This window comes from Oryzias latipes, chromosome 15, assembly GCF_053564925.1.
Source record: "Oryzias latipes strain Hd-rR chromosome 15, Olatipes_Hd-rR_3.1".
Taxonomy (NCBI): Eukaryota; Metazoa; Chordata; class Actinopteri; order Beloniformes; family Adrianichthyidae; genus Oryzias; species Oryzias latipes.
In genome coordinates, this window is record NC_136251.1 from 25,131,194 (window position 1) to 25,156,493 (window position 25,300).

At 42.7% G+C, this 25,300-nt stretch overlaps 1 protein-coding gene across 4 annotated transcripts in view; it reads right to left on the bottom strand.

Annotated features, from left to right (window-relative positions):
• slit1a (slit homolog 1a (Drosophila)) overlaps positions 1-25,300 on the bottom strand; it is a 93,685-nt gene that overhangs the window by 54,487 nt on the left and 13,898 nt on the right. For all 4 annotated transcript variants that reach the window (XM_004077151.5, XM_011484467.4, XM_004077152.5 and 1 more), the window contains exons 3-4: positions 18,833-18,904; positions 17,380-17,451 (exon numbers count right to left, since the gene is read on the bottom strand). In XM_004077151.5, the coding sequence (XP_004077199.1) occupies positions 17,380-17,451; positions 18,833-18,904 (144 nt within the window). The remainder of the gene's footprint in view (positions 1-17,379; positions 17,452-18,832; positions 18,905-25,300) is intronic.

Here is a 25,300-nt window from a genome sequence, read left to right on the forward strand (position 1 = left end):
TATATTAAAAGCAGCAGCACTAAAAGAAAAATTAATGCTTATTTGGTTGAATGAAGATTAATATCTTCTGCAAAAGGTTGATAATTTGTATTCCCTTTTTTGTTCTTATAGAAATGACTTTGTTTGCCTCCAAACCCAAGTGATGGATTTAGCTTATCTCCTTTCTTTGTTAGTTGTTAAAGACCCACTCCAATAAATTGTGCTTTTAGTGTTTTTGTAGCATTTTTCTCATGAAGGACATATATTATGAAACGTAAATGTAACATCAAAGTTCTGAGTATTTCTTTATTCAAGTGATCGGGAATCACAAAAAAAAATACTCGCCATTTTTTGCTGCATCGGTAATGTTAGGTTAGGGTTTGAGCTGTAAGCTAGTGGGAGACAGTGTACATAGAGAGCTTTCAGCAATGGGGAAAAAGAGGGGGCTGGGTTGCTTCGTGCCCACAACTCAGAGGTGAATTTCTAATGAACTGTGTTCTAGAAAACAATGCAGTTTTTTTTTTTTTTGGCTAAAAAAAGACAATCATAATTGAAAGACTACTGGGAACGATTTTACAATAGATCAAAAGATGATCGGGTGCTAAATAAGTTCAGTTGAGCTAAGCGACTGGAAATCTGCCTAAAAAAGTTCACATCTTAGTGTGGGTGGGAGATTGAAAGAAAAGGTGGAGACAAAGCTCTTGGTTTTGAGCCTGTCCACCTCCATGCTCTCCCCTTTCCCCTGTCCACTCCTATGGTGTGAAAACCCAGTGCAGCCTGAAGGCTAATCTCACAGCGGGCCAGTCATTTCAGCAGCACTTTGATGTCTTTGTGGCGAGACTTTGCGACTCATGTCCACGCTCATTAACTTTGTCAATGACGGATCAATATGAGGCTACAGAACGCTGCACTGCCCCGAAATTACACCCCATCACCATTCTGGGTTTAGATGGGCTTTGGCTCACTCTGAATGGGTAAACAATGCAGCAAGAGACAGGAAAAATGTTCTCTCACCAATTTAATAAGAAAAGCCAGGAGGACGTGGCTTCACTTAACTCCTCTCTCATCCCATCTTCCTGTGGCCTGGTATGTTCAGACAGCAGTAACATGTCTCTGCATCCTGCTGCTCCCTGTTTAATGATTAGGAGCTTTCAGCTCCTGCGTGTTTTTGCACCCTGATGTCAGTTGCAGCCAAGAAAGGTTAAATCCACATGAGCTGCTTGTCTAAAGCAACATGAGTGACATTTAACAAACAACTAAAAGTGGATCATATTTATACTTTTTTTTACAGCAAAATTAATATATCATTACTACAATTAGTAGTAGTCTAGGACATAGTTTCTGCAGTAGTTTGTTAGAAATTTGTCTTTGAGTTGTGGGCGGAACTGTTGGCACAGAGTAAGCCTACCCACATTTCCCATTATCCCTCTGTTTAGACGCTCTCCCGCTAGCTTACAGCCCCTCACACCTCCAACCTAACATTAGCAGTGCAACAGAAATGGCGAGCAATATTGGAGCTATCCAGACGTACAGCTTTCAGTCAGATTCCAGCTCAAACGGGGAAAACAAAGACGTATGTGGATCTATTTTTTCTGCAAGTGAATGCATTGGAATAGAGCGGAGCAAAGAGCTTGTGGCCTGCTGATTGTAGCACCAATGTCACCTATGTCTTACTGCATTTTGAATAATGAAATTCTTAGAAATGCAATTTTTAGATCAATTTTCCTTATGCATGTTCTTCATCTTTAAGTTTTGCTGTGACTTATCAATTGAAAAAGAATTTTGAAAACCCACTGGTTTTAGATGGATTTTTTACAATTGCGCCACATCGTTTACCCACAAAACCTGTTTTAATACAACTTCAGCTCCATCAATTGATCAATATTACTTGAATGCACATTACAAAAGTAATTGAAAAATCAGTTTGAAAAGGTTTTATTTTTTTTTGCAGTTTAATACATGCGTTTGCTTCTGGGACATACTTTCTGCTTTGTTTTTATAGGATGAATACTTATCCTTCTTTTTGTTCACGGTAATTTAACTTCCCTGAAAAACTGTGCACCAGCATTTGCAATAGTCTTAAATGGTAAGAAGACCATGGGATTGCAGGTAATATGTAATGCAGCATGTAACCCTCCCACACATCTACAAAAGCATGCACACACAAACACAAAGGCTCATTCACACAAACATCTTCAGCCAGAGAGATCATCTGCACTCTAAATATTTAAAAAGCCTATTCCTGCCTGTAATTAAAACCACTGCAGCATTCCAGAGCTGTATCCCCTACCATCAGCCAATCCCCCTTTCTGCTTCTCCATCTCCCTGCTGTCTGTTGCTCTTCCTTCCTCCAGATTGACCTTTTCTTCTTTTGCCTGGAAATGTTTGAAAATCTTCCAAAAACAATAACACTATGGGAATCCTAGGCGCCCTCATCTCGACACCAATGAATTCCTCCTCCCTTTCGCGGGTACCATGCCACCACTCGTATCTCTCTGCGGATGGCATGGTTTCATCTGTCACTATGGGGGGAAAGGAAAAGGTCAGGTTTTGTCTGGCGAGGCGGCAGCCGTCTTTCTCAAGGCGAAGGTTGCCTTTCCTGAGAGAAGTAATGATATGTTAGGACAGGCCGCAGAGCAAACACAGGAACTATGAGTCAGCGCCACACACTGTTTAGCTACAAAACTTAGGGCATCAGTCGTGCCCGGACCTGCGGGGGATACCAGGGGTAAATCCTCTCCCTGCCCCTCCGCTTCCTCTCATTAGAATTTACTCAAATCCTGCTTTTATCACCGTGTTTGCTCTGCTGAGCTCCCTAATGCTCTCCAGCCTCTCTCACAAGGCAGGTGTTTATATGCATGTGTGAGAGTATTTGCATTGGCCCGCACTGTAAAGCTTCCCATTCCTTTACCATCCACATGGAGGGATTTCAGACAGTAACCCGATAAAGGCCCTAAAGTGGGAACACACACTCGGAGGTTGACTGGACAAAAGTGTTCCTGGAAAGGAGAGTATAACAGTAGATTTCTCATAGATATAGCATGTGCCAGTGCGACATATGTATGCATGTGAAGCTGTAAACAAGTACATCTCATGACGTGGGGATGGTCTACAGAGAGCTGCTCTCATTTTAAACATATTTTATTTATCAAACCTTCCTGAGCAACACACAGAATTTTCGTGTTTTATTCCGTCACACACCAGCAATCAACCTCATTCCCTCTCCCTTTTTTCCATCTCCTCCCTGCTGCCACCCTTCTTTCCTTCAAAAATCGAGGGAGTGTTTTGTCACCCGGCTCTGCGTTTATTGCAATATTCATCTGAAGGGGAAAAAAAAGCTCATCTCACACTCAATGAATTTTCATAAACTGTGTGTGAAACTGATTGGTAATTGAAGGGCGGTGGGCTTGATAGACACGACTGTATGGGCGCACACACCAGCAACCCCATTATCCACGCTACAGGTGAGAGGTTTGTTTTGTACCACGAGAATCTGACAGTGATTTATGGAGAAAGGGAGTCACAGTACACCCTGATACACACAGGGACACAAAGCAAGGTTACTGGTCCAAACGCAGGCACAAAGAAAGGTTACTGCACTGCCAACAAAGCCACACAGGCAGTGGTGCACGCTCTGGTGAGGAGGTCAACACCGCATCGGCACAGCCCAACGATTCATTTCAGCCTGTCCTTAAAGTCCCACTTCGATCGTCTTCTGAGCTATTTTCAAAGTGTTCCCAGTGGTCTTTTAATTATGATTATCTCATTTTTAGCCAAAATAAAGTTGATTTCTGGGACATAGCTTCTGCAGAGCAGCAGTAGTTCATTAGAAATTTACCTCTGAGTTGTGGGCTGAACTGTTGGCATGGAGTAAGCCCACCCCCATTTCTCATCTGTTTTCCTGCTAACTTACAGTCCCTAACACCTCTCGTTACCGGCGCAACAACCATTGAGCTGAAATGAGATGCCAGCTCAGACGAGGGAAATAAAGACGTACATGGATCTAGTCGTCTACAAGCAGATGCATCAGAATGGAGCAGACCAGGGAGCTTGTGGCTTGCTGTAGTAGCTTCTACATCACTGCTACAAGCTATTTTCAACTGCATTTTTTCGTCTGCTCCTGACAGACGAACAATGATAACAATGACGTACAATGATTTGAAAAAGAAATACCCAGGTTCACAATTTTAGCTTAATTCTTTATACATATGTCCTCCACATGTGAATAAAGGAACAAGAACATGTCAAAAACTTAGTGCATCAAAGTGCGTCTTTGAACATCACCTCGTTTGATTATAAACTATGTTGTAACATCACACAAAGTTCAGGTTCATTTCCAACATTCTGGATTCTTTCTCTATGGTAAAATGATGTGTCAGAGTGGTGAACCCTGAGCGGCCCAGCACACCTTGCCTTTCAGCCAGAAGAGCCAGGGATCTCTGCTCCTTATTCTGTACGGACATGTTGTATCTGCTTCATTTCTGCTATCAGTTACAGTACAGGTGAGGACAGCACATTCCTTCTGATACACTCACAGTGCTGAAAACACAAAGCAGCGATTCAGGTGGTAATGTGCTACAGTTTTAGCTCCAAGGTTACTTTTGGAACACACACATGCAAATGCTGCAAAACAGATTCCCAAGGGAAGACTTTTTTTCTTCTTCACAGAGCCAACACAGACATTCCCTGCAGTGCAAAAACCCTCTCTGCATGGGTGGTGGTGGTTTGTTGCCTTCCTTGGTGGAAGAGCTTTCATGTACCTTGATGTAAAAATTCTTTCTCCACCAGAAAGAGTAGCATGTGCTAAAAATTTAAATAAAATGCAAGGCTCACAGACACGTAATAGTGACAATGACTCAACTTTAATGAAGCTTAATTTCAGGGTAAAACACACCATTGCTCCAAGGATTCAATGCCTTCCATTAAACTGGGCAAACACGAGTCTGTACAATCGTGTAGAAAAAGAAGCAGAGAGGCACAGAGAAAGAGGATAAAACACCCACAAAGTTGACCGTGGGTTTATTTTGAAATGTAGCTCATTTTCCTAATAAGAGCCTCTTCATTTTGCTCATTTTACCACTTGTTCTATCTTGATGGGTGCTTAAGCTTTTCAAACAATATCTGTGGTTTCTGTGTCCAAATACGATTGGTGGAAGTTTCCTAAAAGCCACTCCAGGGCTCTCCAAGGCCGGGCCAGGCTCAGCTGGCTTGACGACTGAGGATCGGAATTCAGGAGGGCGACGGACAAAGAGGGTCTGCTCTGATGTGTAGGTTTTGAGAAAACCTGTAGTTTTTACTTGAATAAAGACTGAGAGACAGCAAAAGGGAGAGCTGAAGAATGGGGGATAAAAGGGGGAGTAGGTATGACAACCCAAAGACGGCTGACTATTGAGCATTTTGCAGTTGTAGTCAGTCTTTGTTTCCTAAATTTTCCCCGTGGACCAAACAGCAGCTCTTGTGTTACACATTAATTATGTTTTCTGGGACCCCCTCTGCGTCCCTCCCCCTCCCTGTTGACTGACAGCTCCACTGCCTCTTGGCCAGCCCGGCTTGGAGCAAGTGGTGATTGAATAGGCTAATAAATACTGAGGGAGGGGTTGGTCACACCCCTCGCTATTGTACCAGCGCTGTCACGCCTGACCCTTAACCAAACACATTCACACATGTAGATCCGAGCACGCACACACTTTGATGCTCACACAACCCTGTGTGTCCTCACACATAAACAAACTTGCGCACACACCTTCATGTCACCTCTGTCAGCCCTGACCCCTTACCAAACACCCAGGCTCCCCACTAAATGAGGCCCCGGCTATCGCCTAGCAACCGCAGAACAATGGGCTCCAAGGAGACGGAATGGTTTGAGCAAAGAGCAGGCTTTTCTCCAGGGATGGAGGGAGCAGTGGAGGGATAGGAGCCAAGGTGGGGAGAGGAGGGGACATAGGGTGATGGGAATGGTGTTCGGACACATCTTTAACCATGTCACAAAGAAGGTGCCTGCCTGGGAAACAAGGCAGTGCTTCTCTAACCCCGCTGGATGTCTCTGTTTAACTTGTCACCGTTTTGCTCAGCCCGTTTTCACAACTTGGGATAAAAAGTCTGACTTTCTGTTTTTTTTTCCTTCTAATCCTAAACCCTCTCTCATCACAGCAAAAAGTTTAATGGGAAAAGCAGTACAGAATGAAGAAAAATATATTTATATATTTCAACTTCCTTTTGAACAACTCTCCTGGCAAACTTTTTTTTTTAATGACTGCTGATACAGAGAACTTGAAGTCTTAACTAGTTTGAACTTCTCACCACACACCTTCTCCTGAAGTAGAGGAGGTGTTAACACAGATGTCTTACATCTATTAGCATTCTATTTCAAGAAACACAGGTAGGAAGGTGAATGCGAGTGAGATTGCTTAAGGGCCACACACACAGAATAACAACATGCTGCCAATTCAGTCTCCTTAGAAACTATTAGGAGCTTTATTGTAAAAAAATGGAATGAGAGACATAAAACTAATCCAGATGTCTGCCTCGAGCTCTAATGAGATACCAACCATATGACACATACTGTTTCTTGTCCTCCTTAGTTTATCAACGAAAGTGAAATACTTTTAACAGTATGAATAAAGCAAGAAATTGGTACTAGTAGGTAGAAAAATATTTTAAAAAAGCTCTACTCTTGATCACTTGCCTGAAAAAAGTCATCAGCTATAAATCTAAAAAATGAAAATACTTTTCCCGATTTCTTCTGGAAAATACTGTGAAAACCAAACTCCAGGTGCATCCTTTCATGGTTTTTAGTGTTGATAACTGCAGCTCCCTTTTGACTTGCCTTATGGCCACTTTATAGCTCCACATTAAATTCACTACAGCACAGCTGGAAACCCCGTCTTGCACCACATGTACACTCTGATGTACAGCTCCTCATAATTGTATCTATGTGTTGAATCGATGCACCAACAGACAACTGATCCCAGACATTTATCAAGTTTGCTGAAGACGGAAGCTGCTGGAAGTTCAGATTTGTTCTTTTATATGTCTCACTTTTATGGCACACGTTTGACATTTTCAACATATGCTGGTAAAAATCATCATCAATGGTTTTAATGATCCATACTAGTGACTAGATTATGATGTCGACAGGTTAATCCCTGTCTGAGATCCTAATAAAGGTGTCAGAGGGAGGCGGGGGGAACAATGAATGTCCCAGCATCACGGATTAATAGTGTAGTCACTAACACATGCATACATTGGTGTGAAGGATTTAAGGGGCAGGGCAAGGGTTTAGAGAACGGGAATGTTGCCTCTGTGAGACACTGAATCAACTTAAGAACTTTGCTTTGCGGCATTCTTTTCCTTGGGTGTTGATTCTCCCAGAAAGCAAGAAGGAAGTGACAATAGAACATCTGGCGCAAAATGTTGTCACACTAAACATGTCTGGCCTTCTGTGACCTGTCCATATCAGCAAAGGTCTTCGACATAAAGTATTAGGAACTATAACTTACTCTCTCTGAAAGTCTCTTTGTGTCTGGTTTTAGGCTGCTGGACCTTATAGATACTAGTTGCATCTCCACATCTAGCCTGGCTCCTTCGAGCTGGGTAATATCCACTTCTCTAATGCCAGAATCACCAAGACCCCTCCAGCCATAAGCCTGAGCTCCACATGAAAGGGTCTGTGAGCTTATTATCTGAGCCTGGGGCTGATTTGGTGCTTCCTCCATCCAGGACTCCTTTAAGGCCGAGACGATGGAGAAATTTAACCATGAGGGAACCTGAGATCTCATATTGGGTTTGCTCTCCCAGCTGACAGACATTAACTATAAAGATAAGGCACAAAGAGGAAAAGCCGGGAGGGGGGGGGGGGGGGGGTGATAAGGTAGGTGGATAGTGGATGAAGAGTAGAGCTTGAGTTGTCCATGTTTTTAACCTAATATGATAAAAAAAAACTGCTGAAAAATAAACTTTTACAAAGAGTTGTATTTTGATAAAATACTTCACATCTTTGCATAATAAAGCAGGACAGAGCTTTAGGATGTTTTTAATCAAACAGTAAACAAGAACGAAAAGGCATTCAGCTGCAAAAAATATAGTAAATTAGGTTAAGTTTCGATTCAGAGTGGACAGAAAGCTTAAAGAGAGGAAATCCTCTGCTCTTATCGATGAACTAGGCTTCATCCTCTGTAGGACAGATGTGACCCAGGCCTCCTCCAGCAGCTTTGATGTGATAATAGGGCGACTGTGCTTCTCTGCAGGTGCCCCTGGCTGTCTCTTGGTTTCCCAGGATAGCCACGCAAATGACAAGAGATGAAAATAATTTCAAAACCTACAGGTGAGCCCACTGTTTCTACTCTGTTTCATTCTCCTATTTGTGTTTTATTTTTCATTTCCTACCAAACTATTTCTACACTTTTATATAACTCATTTCCATGCATTCCTTTTATCTTTCAGGACTTAGTGTGACTCATTTTTCATCCATTTCCAATCTACTTTTCTGTACTTCCAAAAAGGAAATTGAAATTGGAAAGTAGAAAAATCTAAAAGTAGAAAAAAGTATTTGTATCTCTAAAGTTGCTTCATTGTTTCCTACTTCTTTATTGTGTCTTCCATCTCCCTACCTCATTCCTTTCTTATCATTTAGCAGTCTGTGCCTTTCCCTTCCTCTGTGCTCCCATTGAGGTGTCAGATTGGTGTGACTGCACAGCAGGTAAACACACACACAGGTCTGCAGCATGTAGGGTAAAACACCCATCGCAGAAAGCGTTTTTGGGAGGGGCTGGTATGGTTGTGACTGAAACATCAAGCAAAATAAATCAATTCCATCCCTGAGTGATTCCTTGTTAAACCACACAGGACTAAAAAATTAAAAAACACCTCTGCATGATGTTTTTTCTTAAAAAAAATATTGTTCACCACAAGTGCATGCATGTACTCCCTTGCACTAATAAGATCACCACCACATGCAGTGAAACAGCAGGAGAGAGATTTGAGACAGAGGCAATGTTGCATCTTTTTGACTGCTTTCTTCTTTTCTGTGCTTTTTTGTAAAAAGAAGATATGGTGCAAAAGTTGGTGGGTCATGGAGCCGGATGCTGATAGTTTGAAAAACTCAATTATTTTAACTTTGATTGCTTGCCTATTGCAGACCATGTACAAATAGGAAAACAGAGAAATGCATTCTGTGTTTATAGACTGTTTTCACATCAAAGTCAGAGCTTATTTCTTTAGAGGTTTTCTTCTGAGCTGGTGTAATAGTTCAAAGTGTTTCAAGTGAACCCTGGTAAATGCAGTGTGAAAGGATTTTAACCAAATAAACAATAGTAAACATTTTGGCACTTACTGTCCAATCCAGTAACATCTACTGGATTATCTGCACTAAAGTTATGTGAATTTTTTTTTGCATATATATGCTTATCTTTCAGGTTAATTTTCGTAATGCACTTTTAACTAAGCCATTAGTCTGATTAATCAAGCTTTCACAGACGATCGAAGATGTTGCTCTCTCTTCTATTATTCAGTCCAAAAACATGATTTAACACTGGCTTTCAGTGGCTGTCTGCTTAAAATTGAAAGTTCTGACACTTGTCTTTATAGCTCATTCAGACTAAAGTTAAAATGTGTTGTCTTGGATCTAACTCTGGTTTGCTTGTTACCTAATGAATGATTAAGACTGACTTTATAACAAGTTAAGTTTTTTTTTTTTTTTTTTACCCAAAACATAGTTGATATAATACGATAAAGAAAATAGGACCTTAAATAAATCAGGATAAATTGATTAGGATAGAGTCCTGTCAATCTGAAAAACTAAATACTGGAATAACTAGAAGAACTGCGTTGGTCTTGTGTTTCTTCCCTGAAGTTACCTTACAGAGCTGATATTTCTCCCATACATCTCTGTTTAGCTCTTGGTTTCGGTGGTTAAAACTAAAATCACTTGAGGGAAGGCTTTCTTTCAAATCCCTGCTTCCTGGAAAAGTTACTGAGGCAGAAAAACGACTTTTTACAGTGAGACACTCAGTAGCCCTGTGGATCTGAGGGGGTCTTAATAACAAAAGACTTGGAGGTGTGCAAAGTACATTACCCAATAGAATATACATGAACAAACACACAGTACTAAAGCCATGGGGAAGAGGAAGGAGTTCAACCGAGTCCTTCCTTCCAGAGGATAAAGGGATGCATTCAAAGCCTGTAATTACACACATACAAGTAAAAATCCAAAAATCTCCAAGCTGTAAACCACATTTTCCCAAGAAATTGAATCCAGTTTGTTCAAAAAACACAAAGTACTTTTAGACCTGTCTTACTTCCCAATTCTTTACTTCCTTTTGTTTCTTCTGTTTGGTCTTGGAACTAGGATTTGGTGCACTGGGCTTACAACAGGAAGCACTTAGAGCATGGGTAGAGCATGCATATTAGTGTTATTCTGCTTGGATAATTTTTTTTAATTTACCCTGCACTTTGTTTTCAGTTTATTTGGTAAATGCATATTTAAAACTGGCAGGGCTGCAGCAAATATTTACTTGACACAAAGGCTTAAAAGATTTAAACTCCCTCTCAAGTTTCTAATAGATGAGAGGGTCGACTTGAATCTTCTTGAATTCTTTCCAGTCTTCAGCTCCAGACCCCAACAGCTCATAACCAGAGATTGCACAAACACTGTAGTCTCCTTTCAAAGCACCTCAGACAGGACACTCCCAGATGACGATGATCCACAGCAGAGAGCTGAACGAAACTCCAGGTTTTCTAATGAACCATGACGAGGTGGACAGATGCACAGAGTGAGCAAAAGACCTAATGCAGAGATGACACTCAATAAAAGCCATGATGGATGTGCTGGGTTCTATTTTCTGATATCTGGGAGAATCCTGCAAACTGTTGCAGCACATATACCTGCTATGCATGTGTTCATGAGCATTCAAGCTGGACTGCCCACCAAACACCACATGGAGTGGACCTGCAACATTCCTCAAACCCCTGCTCCAAGATTCCAAAGAGTAGGTGTGTGTTTGACTGTGCAGGGGAGGACAAAAGGGTACGCCTTTCTATCGTTTGTGTCAGTTCCAATCTAAAGGCGGCAAAGGCAGCCGCCACAGAGGCAAATGGCATTCGCAAAGAGAGGAGGAGGAGGCCTTCTTGGGCTGCTCTGCATGAGAAATCCCTGTGTGTGTATACTCATGATGGATCTAGACCACACTGTGATGTCTTATTCATGCCGTATCAATTCATAATGACCAGACTGGTCCCTGGTGTGAAGCCGTCCATGCACACACATACGCACACACACATGCATGGCCACGCTGTGACTAGACAGTCATCACTGCAGTTGTTCTCTGTGTGCACATTTGCTAGTGTGAATATTTAGAGCATCAAATGTGATGTGAGTGTGTTTGTAGTGCAGCCAGTACCAGACACTGGACATGCACAAGCAGAACGCTGATGTCCCCGCACTTTAGAGGGAATATTTAACCAGCCTCAATCCATTTGTTTAATTATTCATGAGGACGGACACATAATCGTTTGGAAATATAAACACCCCCCCCCCCCCCCTCCACTTCTGATGCTCCTCCTTAACTCCTGACAGTCTCCCTTTAACTTCTTTAACTCCTTTCTTTCTTTTCTTTTCCTTCGTTGTGTTGTGCTGTGTTTGTGAATATTTCAGATGGCAGAGTGGTTTTTAAATTACCCCCTTTTGGCTTCCGCTCTCCTCACGTGGTTCGGTCTGCATTTCTGTCTCTCACACAGTCCGACTCGTAAAGAAAACAGTGACAAGCCATAAAAGCCACTTTTACCAGCTGACAAGGACGGCGGCAGGAAGAGGGGCAGGGGCAAAGAGTTAGGTCTGCAAGCTTTTTCTTCATGCTTTGCAAGTAGGTCAAGAGCTTTTAGAAAACTAAACTATAATAGGGATTCTGCAACTTTAACACTTTATCCAAAAAAATATATTCCTACTCGACTATTGGTATTAAATCTAAAGTTTTTTCAACAATGTATGAAAGTTTGATTCATAAAAAGCAAATATCTGTTTTTTCATCAAATCAGAAGTCTAAAACTTGTACCTGACAAGTGACAAAAAGCAATTTGGCTTCCGTGTAATGTTGTAGCAGCAAACCTAGTGGTGGAACTTGAACATTTTATACGGGGGCGAGAGGGGGGGCAGAAGATGTTGAAAGGGTGGCAACTGAGAACAGCAGAGTGAAAGGTCATTACAAATGAAAGGATCAAAACTACGCATTTCAAACTATTCTATTATTGATGAGGTATTATATAAAATAAGAATGTCCCTTTTGCCATAGCAAGGAAAAAGCACAGATATTGGCTAAGGCAAGGGAGCTGATGGCTCAGGGGGGGCAGTAAACACATAACAGGGGCAAAGCAATTAATTTAAGGGGTTCAAGATTTCATGCAAAAATATTGCTTTTGTTAATTTTGTGACAATTAAAGCAGCTTGTATTGATGTTGTCTTAATCTTTGTCAATATTGATACTAATATTGACTCAAAAACTGGAGGGGGGGGGCAAGTGGGGAGGCAATTTTTTGTCCTCCCGTAGCTTCGCCCCCAGGCAAATCTCATCAAAGTTATCAAAAATTCTCCAAAATGAAACCCGTTTGTGCTATTTCCATGAGTGAAGCAGATATAAAACAGCAGGGAAGAACAAAAACCACATTTATGACCATTTTGACAGTTCCTAGCTTTCATCTTTTCGTGACTTTAAAAGTTTATTGAAAATCACAAAAACAGGCACCGTTTAGCATTACCCAAATGGAGCAAACTTTGATGATGAAAGAAATTTACTAGAATAATAAGAACCACACACTCTAGAAAACAGACAAATGAAAACTCAGACTAATCAAGCAGACAGTTATGTTTTTAAAAAACAAAAAGCAATATCTTCATTATACCTAGGCTTTTCATCACTTTCATTGTGTATGCATTTAGCAGAAGTGACTGAGATCTCACAGTTAACAACCGCAGTCACGAAATCAGGACATATGCCACTAATGGTACAGAAACCTCCTGTTGAAGATGGGTTGCCATGGGGACGGCTGCCAAGCTAGGCACAGCACAGTTCTCTCAGGGAGAAGCACGCTGAGGCAGGTCATTCATCAGCTGAGATGAAGACAAGGAATTGACAAGATCACTGTTTACCGCATTTGAACACTTTCAAACAAAAGGCGGAGGAAGAAAAATTGAAACTTTCGCATAAACATTTCATACACAAGGGGTAATTTGTTTTATTTGTTAAACAAAAGAAATTGCAAAACAGTGAGACTGTGGGTAAAGCAATGCAATGGAAATGAAAAGGAGAAAACAGTTTTTTAATGAATGATAATAAGGCAAAAGATAAAGTCAGGAATTGGCGACAGATAGATGATTTATGGATTTAATGATAGTGCACATCATTTATTCTACACTTCCTTCCCCCAAGCTTTTCTTTCTTCTCACACTGAGCCGCTGTTCCCTAAGCATCAAGCGATCAACAAACACCAAACACAGCATCCCTGAAATGCAAACACAGAAGAGGCAGCAAAGTATCAACACACAGCCCAAGTGGCTCTTTCATCTGCAGTCAAAGCCGTGTAAAAGGAGTAATCCCGCGTGCGTGCAAATTGTGCACACATTAGCGCACACAGTTGTAATTATAGAGTTATTCTGCGTGTGTTTGTGTATAATTATTGTTATTTACATTCTCCCCCTTTTTTGCTCTCACTTGTGTGTACATGGGTTTGTGTGTTGGGGCTTTGTGTACATCTGAAAATGCGTTGCCATGCATTCAATATAAACAGAAATAATTAAGGTTTGCAAGGAAGGATGAGACCCCCCCCCCCTTCAATCTTTCGCCAGGATTTCATCACCTCCATGTAGAGCAGAGCAGGTACTACCACACCCTTCCTAAGTAGTTCCTCGTTTGTACCTCCCGGAGGGAAAACCGAGGGAAATCCTCTTTGAACCATTACCTCACCTCCAAATTGGCTATTAATGAAAGAAACACCCTTCAAACAGACCTGGGATGTTACTGGTATTTTGTTTATAGCAGCAAGGAGCAACACAGTAATCACAAACCACAGAATGTCCCTCCCGCTTCCTCAACCTTCCCTCCTGAGCTGCAACCAGATGGCTGTCCCTGGGGCTATCTTTCGGGGGAACTACTCTCAACTCCTCCAAGTCACCTACAACTCCTGTTGCCTCCATCTAACGGCGTTTCCTTCCTCCTGCTCTCCCACTGCGAAAAGACACTAATTACAACCAAGGATGAGTAGATTACAGATCTGAAGTGCAGTGGAAGTGGGATGAGGAGAAGTCCATGGTGGTATAATGCGGGGCAACAGGTCGTTAACAGTGATTAATGCAACACTATTTTCACTGTTATTGTTCGCTGTGCCTTTTGCCTCCATCCCACTCTTCCCATACCATCACCCACGGCTTTAACTGGCTCTAACAATCTCTAATCATTTCTAATCAGTTCCAATTATCTCTCCTGTGCCCCTCATGCATCAGTGTCTTTGCATCTCTCAGGCATGGCAACTGGAAACAGTGCGGGGCGGAGAACAGAGAGGTAAGCTCTCAAAACAGAAAGCAGAACACCCATCTCCCTAAAATATCTTCGTGCAGCGTCAATTATCTTGGTATGTATGATAGAAAAGACTATGTTTGCCTCCGCGGCAGCAGAGAAAAACAAGTTTCTTTGCAAAGCTGTTTTTTTCCCTGAAATCGCCTGCATTAATTCTGCATCCTCTCTTTGTAGTGAAAACTCATTACCTCGTTAGCCTAATGACTGCATGGGAAGTGTTTAAAAACAGCCCACAAAACAACACTCCACTGCTCATTTGTCCAGCAGCCTTTTATTAACTCATGAGCTTTTCCTCTGAAGTTCAATGAGAGCAACGATCTCATCATCCGCTATCCCCCTCTACTTTGTCCCCTTTGCGCTTCTTACTATTGGTTTTCTCAGCGGGAAGTCTTTGACAAATAGCAACTTTGTTGAGCAAGCGCTCTCTGAAACTGGCACCCCGAAAGCTAACAAAAGACAGAAGGGAGCTGTAGACAGACAACCGTAGCATTAAAGTATAGAGAAGAGGAGATAAACCATCTGGGTAAGCGCTCCACCTGAGGGCGGCAGCCTTTCGCATTAACCTTACTTGTTGGGATCATAAAGACAGGCTCTAATAAGCCCCAGTGAGTTCTTTGGGAAAGTGCAAAGACACGCACACACACTTTTCCTGTCTGTCTGTCTCCGACACACGTGCAGAAGCACATATAAAATAGTGGCGATACTCTGCCTCTGGGACACGAAGACCTTTTATGTCCATTTGAAACTGCTGGCAGAAGTGAGACACGTCGGTAACCAGATCGCTTTAGACTTCAACCAAGAGCCAAAGTTCAGCCCATACACACCACTCTAGCTTTGAGAAACACCATAGTGAAATCTTTGTATTCTATTGCTGCACCTTATCCCATGTTTACTTTAACAAGCCCTGGAAGTCACTTGTAAAGTGTCTCAGTCAGCCAAAGGCTAAATAAAGACATTATCATCATCAGCTCCTCTGCTCTTGATTAAAAATGTGTTTTAAGGTTCAGCTTATGGCAATTCCACACCTGAAAAGTCTTAAGGTCTAATGTAGGCTTCGTTTACAAAGCCAAAGATGAAGAAATAAGTGTAAACACGCCGTGAAATGATTAAACAGAAGACTGCAGGAAAGCAAGCACAGCTTTAAAACAATGAAGATTGGGTTAAATTAGATGGAGCATTCGCGCTATCTTGGCACAGTCCTGCAGCTGTTGGCAGGCCTCGTTCTTTCAGGTAGTATAAACACACATGTTCAAGGCCATCCTCTGGTCTGGGGGGGCTCAGCTTGCTCTGTGTATCAGGCGGCTTAGTGCTGCTTAGTCTTAGAAATCCTCAAAAAGTCCATTGTTGCCCTAAAGGAAGAGTCTGTTTCCCCCAAGTCTTAGACGCTTTTTTTCCGAGATAATGATAGGTGAAACAGGATGGTTGCAAGGAAGTGACAGTCAGATAGACTCAATTTAGTGTTAAACATCAAACAAAGGATAAACAGTCGGAGGGCTGAGGCTGGGGTCATTGGTTAGTACTACCACTTTGAGGAGAGATGGAAGGGAAATGTTTTTTCCATGTCCCACTGTTTCATTACTCCCAGATGCTCCAGGTAATCTGAACTGAAACTGGAGCTGGAATGATCACCAAGAGTGACACTGATTATCCGAAACAAAAAAAGACCCCAAAAAAAAACTTTGATTCTTGCTGCAGATTTTGGTGATAAAAGGTTAAAGCCCCCTTGGGATTTTATAACTGCAAAAGGTGAAATTGTGCAAAGAAGAATGTCCGATTGAGACCGATCTTGAGTTAAAAGCTGCACTCAAGCAGTAGACTGATTTAAAAAAAAAAGTGGACATGCAAAACGAGATGCAGGGGCTTAAAACAACAGACATCTTTCAACCTGGAACTAAGTTCAAAGACTTTCCCGGAGACCCTTAGATCAAGTCACATTAATTAACTGTTATGGCTGACTTTTTTATTTTATTTTATTTTTTACCAATAGACCTTGGGTCTGCAACTTTGAACAGTAAAAGAGCGATTGAGTCCAGTTTCTTACTGACCAAAACCAAGCAAAAATAGAAAAATGCCCTTTATTTATGTTTTTGTGGCCATTAAGGTTCTAAAATGTAGCTTTGAATTATTTATAATAATTGAACTATAACAGTGTTTTACTTTTCTATGGCTATTATATTTTTGACAACTTGTACTTCTGACAGCGGGACATAGAAGTTTCTTTCAAAATAAAATGCAAATTGTGTCCAATAAGGTCCTCCTGCTTGCTGATTTAATTGAATAAAAAATGTAAGAAAGCCAAGTCAAACATGCCATTTTCTATCATAATGACTTTGTTACTCCTTCATCTTTTTTCTTTTTTTACTATTGATAATGAATATGAATATGACAACATTGATTTAGAATGCAATTCTTTTAAAAAATCTATATATATAAATGCAATTATATACTTTTAGAACCCACTCTGACAATAGTAAACCCTTTTACCACAATTTTGATTAGTTATCTGGCATGTTAAAAATCAAAATATAAATGATAAACTTAACAACTTAACCAGAACTACAAAGTCATTATTAATTCATATTGTTAGCATTGTTGGCTGTAGTCAAAGGGACATATTGGAGGGATGAAAAAGGCAGATATGGCTCCAGAGCCTCAGGTTGCAGACCCTTACAACAGACTCACAAGTGTGGAACCTGGCTTAACCAGATAAAGCATATAGCATTTCTTAATAACCTATTTTTTAAGGTTTAGGTTCAGACAAACAGACAAAAACTGGGGCCAGTGATCAGACAAGTTCATAACATGTCTAAAAAACTTAGAGGAAAAGTGTTCCACTTACAGTCGAGACAAGGCAGGGTTCTTCTGAAACAGTAACTCCGGAAGCTGTTGTAGTTGATTACGGTTCAGCCGCCTGCCACGAGAGACACACAATCAACCAGTAAGTTTACATGCACATCCTTCGCTGTGTAGACAGTAAACAAGCCCTTCGAGCTGCTTCACAGTCAAAGGCCTATGTATGTGTGTGGTGTGCTCAGAATTTCTCAAAAATATCTAAATTAAAGTTCAGGGGAAACAAAAACTGCTCTGCTCAGCGTCTTGTGGAAATCATTGAAGTGCTGCCTTTTCCAATTAAACATTTCCATTTCCTTTCAAATATGTAAATTCCATCTGGCATTTAAGAGAATATGAAACACATTTTTCTAGTGGAAAAAAATCTATCAAAATAAAAGGTTTTTAAACAAAACTGACAAAAATGCAAACTTGTGTTTTAGTCCCAGAAAGCCTTGACAGGAGTGATGCTTGGCAACAGAGTCCATGTCAAACAGCTAACATCCAGACTTTATGCAAATACAATGGTTAAGTCAATGATGAACAGATTGCTGCTAATCTTTTGGAAACCACAACTCTCTCCTCTCTGAAAGGCTTGTTGGAGGAGTGTAGGAGTGAATGAAGTGGCACAGAGAGGCTGCGAATGTGAAAGCCGAGCCACTGCCAGGCTTTCAGGAAAATTCAGACAGATGTTGGGACTTGATCCTCTCGCTGTGTACACTGAGAGGAGTCGTTGGCCGGCAAAGATGGAAATTTAATGCATCATAAGGGTCTGCTTCTGCTGCGCTCACGTTGAGCTGTACCTGCTAGTGGGTTAGCGGCTTTTGCTCATACAAGCAACGAGCCACTTCATTTCCACATTGGTCTGGCACATGGAAATGTCTACCCAATGTTTGGGATCAGTTGGATGAAAAAGGAGAAGGAGGCTTGCACATGTCCTTAACATTGGTAATGTAAATGGTAAATGTGGCTTTAGGTCAGAAAAAAAATAAAATAACGTTTACACATTTTATCACAGTCAGTCTGACAGTCTTGGTCCACAAAGTCATCTTCTGTGCAGCTTTAAATGCGTGTTGGGTAGTCGATGTACTAATGAGTTGGTTGAGGTGTGGTTGATTGTGTTTGCCTGTGCGATTCCGAAGCTGCTTCACAAGCTGTTCAGTGCTGGTGCTGTCCAGATGAGCCGAGGTCTGTGGTTAAGGAGGCCTTTTATGCCCACATTTCCCACTGAGGGCATTCCTGTCAAGTCAAGCTAATAAAAAATATACTCACAGCCCACACTGTACCCTCTAACCACAATGGATTCACAAGGAAGTCTTAATACACTTGGTTCCTGCTGTTAATCTCATTACCCTAAACTAGTAGAAGCACTGAAACCGTATGAGTGGAGGGCCAATGTGCAACTGATAAAGATGGTTTCAAATAGAGCTGCTTGTGAAAAATAAACTGTTAGTGGTACTCACAGTCGTTCCAACTCTTTCATGTCATCAAAAGCTCCTCGCTCGACCACTGTGATCTGGTTCTCCATCAACTGCCTGCACAAAGAAAAAATAATAAAACGACTTTGAAAGCTGGTTACAATTTAATAATGGTGAAGTTTTGAACCACAGGAGGCCACCCCTAAACCTCAAGGTTCACCTTTCTACTTCTTTTCCAAACACCTTTGACCTTGTGTTTTCTTATTAGTTGAACACACCTGAGCCGGCTAATTACAGCCGCTAGGAATGGGATAATTGACAACCAGGTAGGACAGTGGCCTCTGAGGACTGGATTTGGACACCCCTGCTTTGGGTAGTAGCTGGTCCTTTTAAAGTGTGCTTTCACCAGATATGCTACCTGTTTATCTATTTTCAGCTTGCAGAACAGTTGTGCTTGCAGTTTCTTCAAACCCAGCATTCAGTCCAGTTTAAGCCAAACCAAAAAGTTGGAAGATGTTACTTCCATATTGCTGCAACATGCAGAAAAACACAAAAACAAAATAATTTCATAAAGGGGATGGATAGTATGTGACACACTGGTTTGTACTGAGCAATTTTGAAGCTTTTTTTCAGATCAGTTGTTATTATTTCAGCAAAATATGACATTCCAACCCTGGACCTTTCGAAAAAATAGGAGGAACAAACAAGGCTGACAGTTTTTGGGACACGCCAATTGAAGTCATTGTAGCGCTGGTGATCCGCCAGTCACATGTCGAATACAAAACAAATACAGTAAATACAAATGCAACAAACAAAAAACTAGACAAAGAGGAGCATATTTTTGAGACAAATCAAGCTGTGGTAGCTGTATTCTTGATTTTTGTTGTAAATTTGCACCATTTGACATTGCAGATAGCATGTTGACTGGACTGTGAAAGGAGCTCCTGGTACTTATTTATCTAACCTGGCTTTAGGGGTTTAAACAACAAACTGAGCAAATTTGGTTGAAATTATTATTGAAAACTATCAAAAATTTTAGGAAAAACAGCTGCAACATCATAGTTTTTGTTCCTAATATATTTTGAAGAAATGCATGCGAGATCATGGAGGTACATCTATACAGACAATAGAATTTCTATTTTTTTATTAATTTTTGGTTGCTGGTGTGCCGCGGGATATTTGTCAAGGACAAAGTGACCTTATGTCAAAAAACAGGAGTTCTTTAGAAATTCACCGCTGAGATTTGGACAGGGACCTGCTCAAACAGTTGATTTCTTCACACCAAGCTGCTTACCTATTGCAGCTTCAGCCCTCTCAGCCTGGTGCAGGTCATCAATTTTGTTTCTGGTTTCCTTAGACAGCTCTTTGGTCTTGGTCATAGTGGAGTTTGGAGTGTGACCGTTTGAGGTTGTGGACAGGTGTCTTTACTATAAATAACCAGTTCAAACAGGTGCCATTGATACAGGTAATAAGTGAAGGACAGAGGATCCTCTTACAGAAGAAGTTACAGGTCTGTGAGACCAACAACTCTTGATCAAATACTTATTTTCCACCAGAATTTGTAAATAAATTCTTTAAAATTCAGCCAATTTGATTTTCGGGATTTCTCCTTTTCTTATTTTGTCTCTGATAGTTGAGGTATACCTATGATGAAAATCACAGGCCTCTCTCCTCTTAAGTGGGAGAACTTGTAGAATTGGTGGCTCACTGAATACTTCTTTGCCCTGCTGTACATTGTAATACAGTCAGGACCATCAATATTAAGTCTCAATAATAGGAAGGCTAGATTGGACTTTGCTAAAAAGCATCTAAAAAGGCCAGCACAGTTCTGGAAAAACATTCTTTGGACAGATGAAACCAAAATCAACCTCTACCAGAATGATGGCAAGAGAAAAGTATGGAGAAGGCGAGGAGAAGCTCATGATCCAAAGCACACTACATCATCAGTAAAACACTGTGGAGGCAGTGTGATGGTCTGGGCGTGCATGGCTGCTAGTGGCACTGGGACACTAGTGTTTATTGATGAAACAGGACAGAAGCAGCCCAATGAATTCTGAGGTGTTCAGAGACATACTGCCTTCGCAGATCCAGGTGAATGCAGCCAAACTGTTTCATAATACAGGCGGACAACGACCTAAAACATACAGCCAAAGCAACTCAGGAGTTTATTAAAGCAAAGAAGTGGAATATTCCTGAATGGCCAAGTCAGTCACCTGATCTTAACCCAATTGAGCAGCATTTAACTTGTTGAAGACTAAACTTCAGACAGAAAGGCACACAAACAAACAGTAACTGAAAGCCTCTGCAGTAAAGGCCTGGCAGAGCATTCAGAAGGAGAAAACCCAGCATCTGGTGATGTCCATGAGTTCAAGACCTCAGGCTGTCATTGCCAACAAAGGGTTTTCAACCAAATATTAGTAATGACCATTTTGTTTTCAGTTATTTCATTTGTCCAATTACTTACGAGCCCATGAAATGAAGGGATTGTGTTTAAAAATGCTTCAGTTTTTCACATTTTTTTGCAATCTTTTTGTTCAACCCATGGAATAAAAGCTGAAAGTCTGCACTTCAATGGAATCTGAGTTGTTTTATTTAAAATTCACTGTGGTAATGTACAGAAACTAAATTAGACAGAATGTGTCTCTGTCCAAATATTTATGGTCCTGACTGTATATTCATAAGGAGCTTGTGGCCTACTGATTGTAGTTTGTACCTAACAATTATAGGCTTTTTCAAACGGTATTTTTTCATCTGATTCTGATTCACCATGATTTGAATAAAGAAATACTCATAGATGCAGTTTTTTTTTTTTTTAACTTGTCCTGTCCAACAGCTAGGCAAACAGATGAGAGCTGAGGGCCTCTTGTGTTGGACATATTTTATTCTAACAAGAGGGGTTATTCATCTTCAGACAAACCAAAGGTATGTCTGAATAAACCCCTTTTGTAATTGAGGCCAAACTTTATTAATTTCAATCATGTTTGAAAATCTTTGGTGTTGGACCGGACGGAAAAGGAAAGAGGGGAACAAGAGAGAGGGACGTTAGAGAGAGGGGGGGGTAGGAGGGTGATAATAGGAGGGGAAGGGGGGTAAGACCATGAAGCAGCATAGAGCAGGCAGGTTTACTGGTTGTTTATCGTTACGGTACGGTTCAAATGTAGTACAAAAAGGGCGGGGCCTGTTCACACACACTCAAATATTATCAACACACCTGCTAGCCGCAGAAATGTCCACATGTCAACATGCACACAAAACAGATAGTGTTCACGAACGCATACTTATGCCTTTAAACCAACTAGTGTGAAATCTTTCATTCATTCAATCATGCAAACTATTAGTGCAAAGGTGAGCTAACACCTGTGCTCAGGTGAGTGTTTATGTTCTTCTAAAAAGGATGGTGGAATGTGAAAAGAAGGAGGAGGAGCGCCCAGCCACCCCCACACCCATACCCCCGCCGCAGCAGCAGCGGCAGCCGGAATTCCCCCAGCGCCACACGGGAACAGGCAGGGAACAACCGCCCCCCGGGCGACCAAGACCGCCACCCAGGCCAGGGCCAGCAGGACCGCCGCGAGGCCCCCAGAGCCAGAGAGCAGGGAGGCGCAGAGGGAAAGAGAGCGCCGCCCCAGCCCAGCCAGGAAAGCAGCCCCCCGCCGCGCCGGAAGAGCCCAACGCAGGGCCCCACCGGAGAGGGACGCCCACAGCCCCAGACGAGCACCCCACCACCACCCAGGAGTTCCGGGCATCCCCCCGCCCCGACCCCAGGTACGAGCCAGGACCCCCCAAGGGAGACCCGCTCCGCACTCCAGGCAGCCACCCACCCGGCCCACGGTTGGTCCAGGTAGGAGCAAGGCAGGGGCCCGCCGCCCCCGCCCAGGAGGGGGGAACCCCGGGGAAAAAAGGGCGGCCCATAAGGGATGTTATAAATATGGCCCGACCAGGCTCGGCCATGTTGGAAGTTTGGCGGGGCCCAGCGCCCAGGGGCAAGGACCAGGACCCACCCCCCAGGGACACGAACACCCCCGGCTCAGGTGTAATATGAACCCCCCCACCGTGCGGAGAGAGCACCGCCGGGCCCAGGGAGCCGGCACCCAAGGGACACGGCCGCCATCGCCAAGGGGCCCGCACCCCCCACCAGGGACGGGGTAGGGGACAGATGGACCCAGGTCCCACCTTCCTTGTAAAATGTGTGTGCGTGTATGGGTGTTTGAGAGGGTGTTTGTGTGCATGTGTGTGTGTTTATGTTTGAATGTATATATTGAAGGGGGAGGGGTGTGTGTACTAAGGGGGGTGCAGTTAAAATTGGCGAGTAGGGCACTAAGGGGACATCTCCTGATTACTCACAGTGATGTCCCCTCACCCTCCACACCAAGGGGCCCTAAATGTCTAAGGTGCGGTTAAAATTGGCGGGTAGGGTGCCAGGAGGACATCTGCTGCTTGCTGGCAGTGATGTCCAAGCACCCCCCCTACCAAGGACCCTACGTGTCTAAGGTGCAAATAAAACCGAAAGAGGGGGGGCCCACTCCATACGGCAACCATAGGAGGGGGGCCACTCCCAAGTAGCCCCCCCCCAAGGCGCATCGCAGGCTAAACCCCCCACCCCCTCACCCTAATATGAGGTTATATAAGGAAGGGGGTAAGTTGGGGACAGCTGGTAGACTGTCCCCCGGTGGTCAAACAGCCGTCCCCCAGCCCACCCCCAGCAAAGGGGCCAGGGCCACCCAGCCCAGGGGCCCACCCCCGGAGGCGCCGACACCCCAGGCCCGGCACCACCCACCCCACACAGAGAGAGAGGAGCCAGAAAGCGTCGCCCCCCCCCGGAGCAAGCCCAGGCCCCCACCCCCAGACGCCGGCCCTAGAAGAGCTCTGGTCAGGCCTCGACGGGACCGAGGAGGCCAACCGGCCGAGGCAACCACTGATTGCCTCAGCGGAGACCCCGACCCGCTAGCCCCCCCGACCCGTACTAATAATGGGCCCCCCCTCACCCCCAGAACGCCCCCCCACAGGACAGGGTTGATCTCTGTTAAGAAAAAATTGTGCAAAAACAAGTTAAAAACACGTTTTTTATTGAAGTGGATCTTTAAGCTTTTTCAAAAATAACTATAATCTAGACCCAAGGCAAATGGATGTTTGTTTGTTTCAGGTTGAAACTAAATTTTTAGGTTGTGTTCCATTTTTTACAATGAGAAGGTGCTGGCTGGTTCAAAATCGGGTTCTGGAACTTGACCTGGCATAGAACTGTAGTTGAACATGGGAAGCTTCCTTTGGTGCCTGTGTCTCAGTGAGGCTATAGAAGCAGAACTGAGGGCACATGGTGGAATATTGGCAAAGAGAAGATAAACACAAGCCAGGAAAGTTTCTATGGAGGCTCAGAAGGTGTGAGTCTAGCCTCCAGTGTGGTCCAAAAAGTTCAGATGAGACGAAAAGCATGCACAGGGATCAAAAAGCATGAGGTGTTTCCACAGTTTTTACAACTGGTGCAATCCGTGGATAGAAAGACATGCATGTGTGTGTCTGTTTTGTATGGCTATCACCTGCATCAAAGTGTTTAGCACATCGTCAACACACAAACAAATATGGATTCAAATTAACATTACATTTCTGCATGCAAGCAGGACCAAATCGTTTCGCCATGTACCCTGCCAAAGCTAACACACAAAAAGAGGTTTTGGACAGTTTTGGAAGTGTTACAAAAACACAAAGTTGGGAAGGAGAGAAAGGTGTCCAGCAATAGCATTTGGGGCTAAAAGAGCTTTCCTTCATTACAAACACAAATCCTCTGTTGAAGGCAACCTCTCACGTCTGCTATGAGGCTTCCTCCCCATCAAATATAAATGCTAATCCCTGTTCACACTCCATAAACATGGAGAGAAGAGTTCTGTCCACCTCAGATATCTCACTCCTAAATTTAGATGGAATCCATCAGAAAAAGGATGTGTTCTTATTTTTTGCAAATGTCCTTCAAATTCTCTCATCCCTTTTTTTGTTCAGCTTTTTTCGTCATCAACACAAATGATCCACTAATTAATAAAACCTCAGACATGGATGGAGAAAGATAAAACAGAAGGGTTGATTTAATGCTGACAGAATGGAGATCACTTGATAATAAATATGAACTTGGATTTCCTTTTTCCTACTCTGATGGTTGCCGCGGGGTCCACAAGATAAGATGTCAACCTTCAATGTTGCGAAACCACTGAAGCAACAACATCAACAATTAGAAGACAACATAATCCTCTGATTTTCAACCTGTAAAAATCGAGTGAGCTGTAAAGTCGTTCTCCAAAACCAGTGAAATTGAGACCTTAGCACTCTTTCAAGGATTTGTTTCCTTCCTACTTGCTAGTGACAAGTTGGCGACATGACTGCCTTTAACCTCCATGCAGGGGTGGAAGGTGGTGCAGAAAGGAGCACAGAAAAAAAGGGTAGACGCAAAGAGCTAGGATCACTTCTAGGAAAAGTAGGGGGGCGAAGGGGGATGGGCAACAGGGTTTGAAAATAGTCAGACCTTCCTGA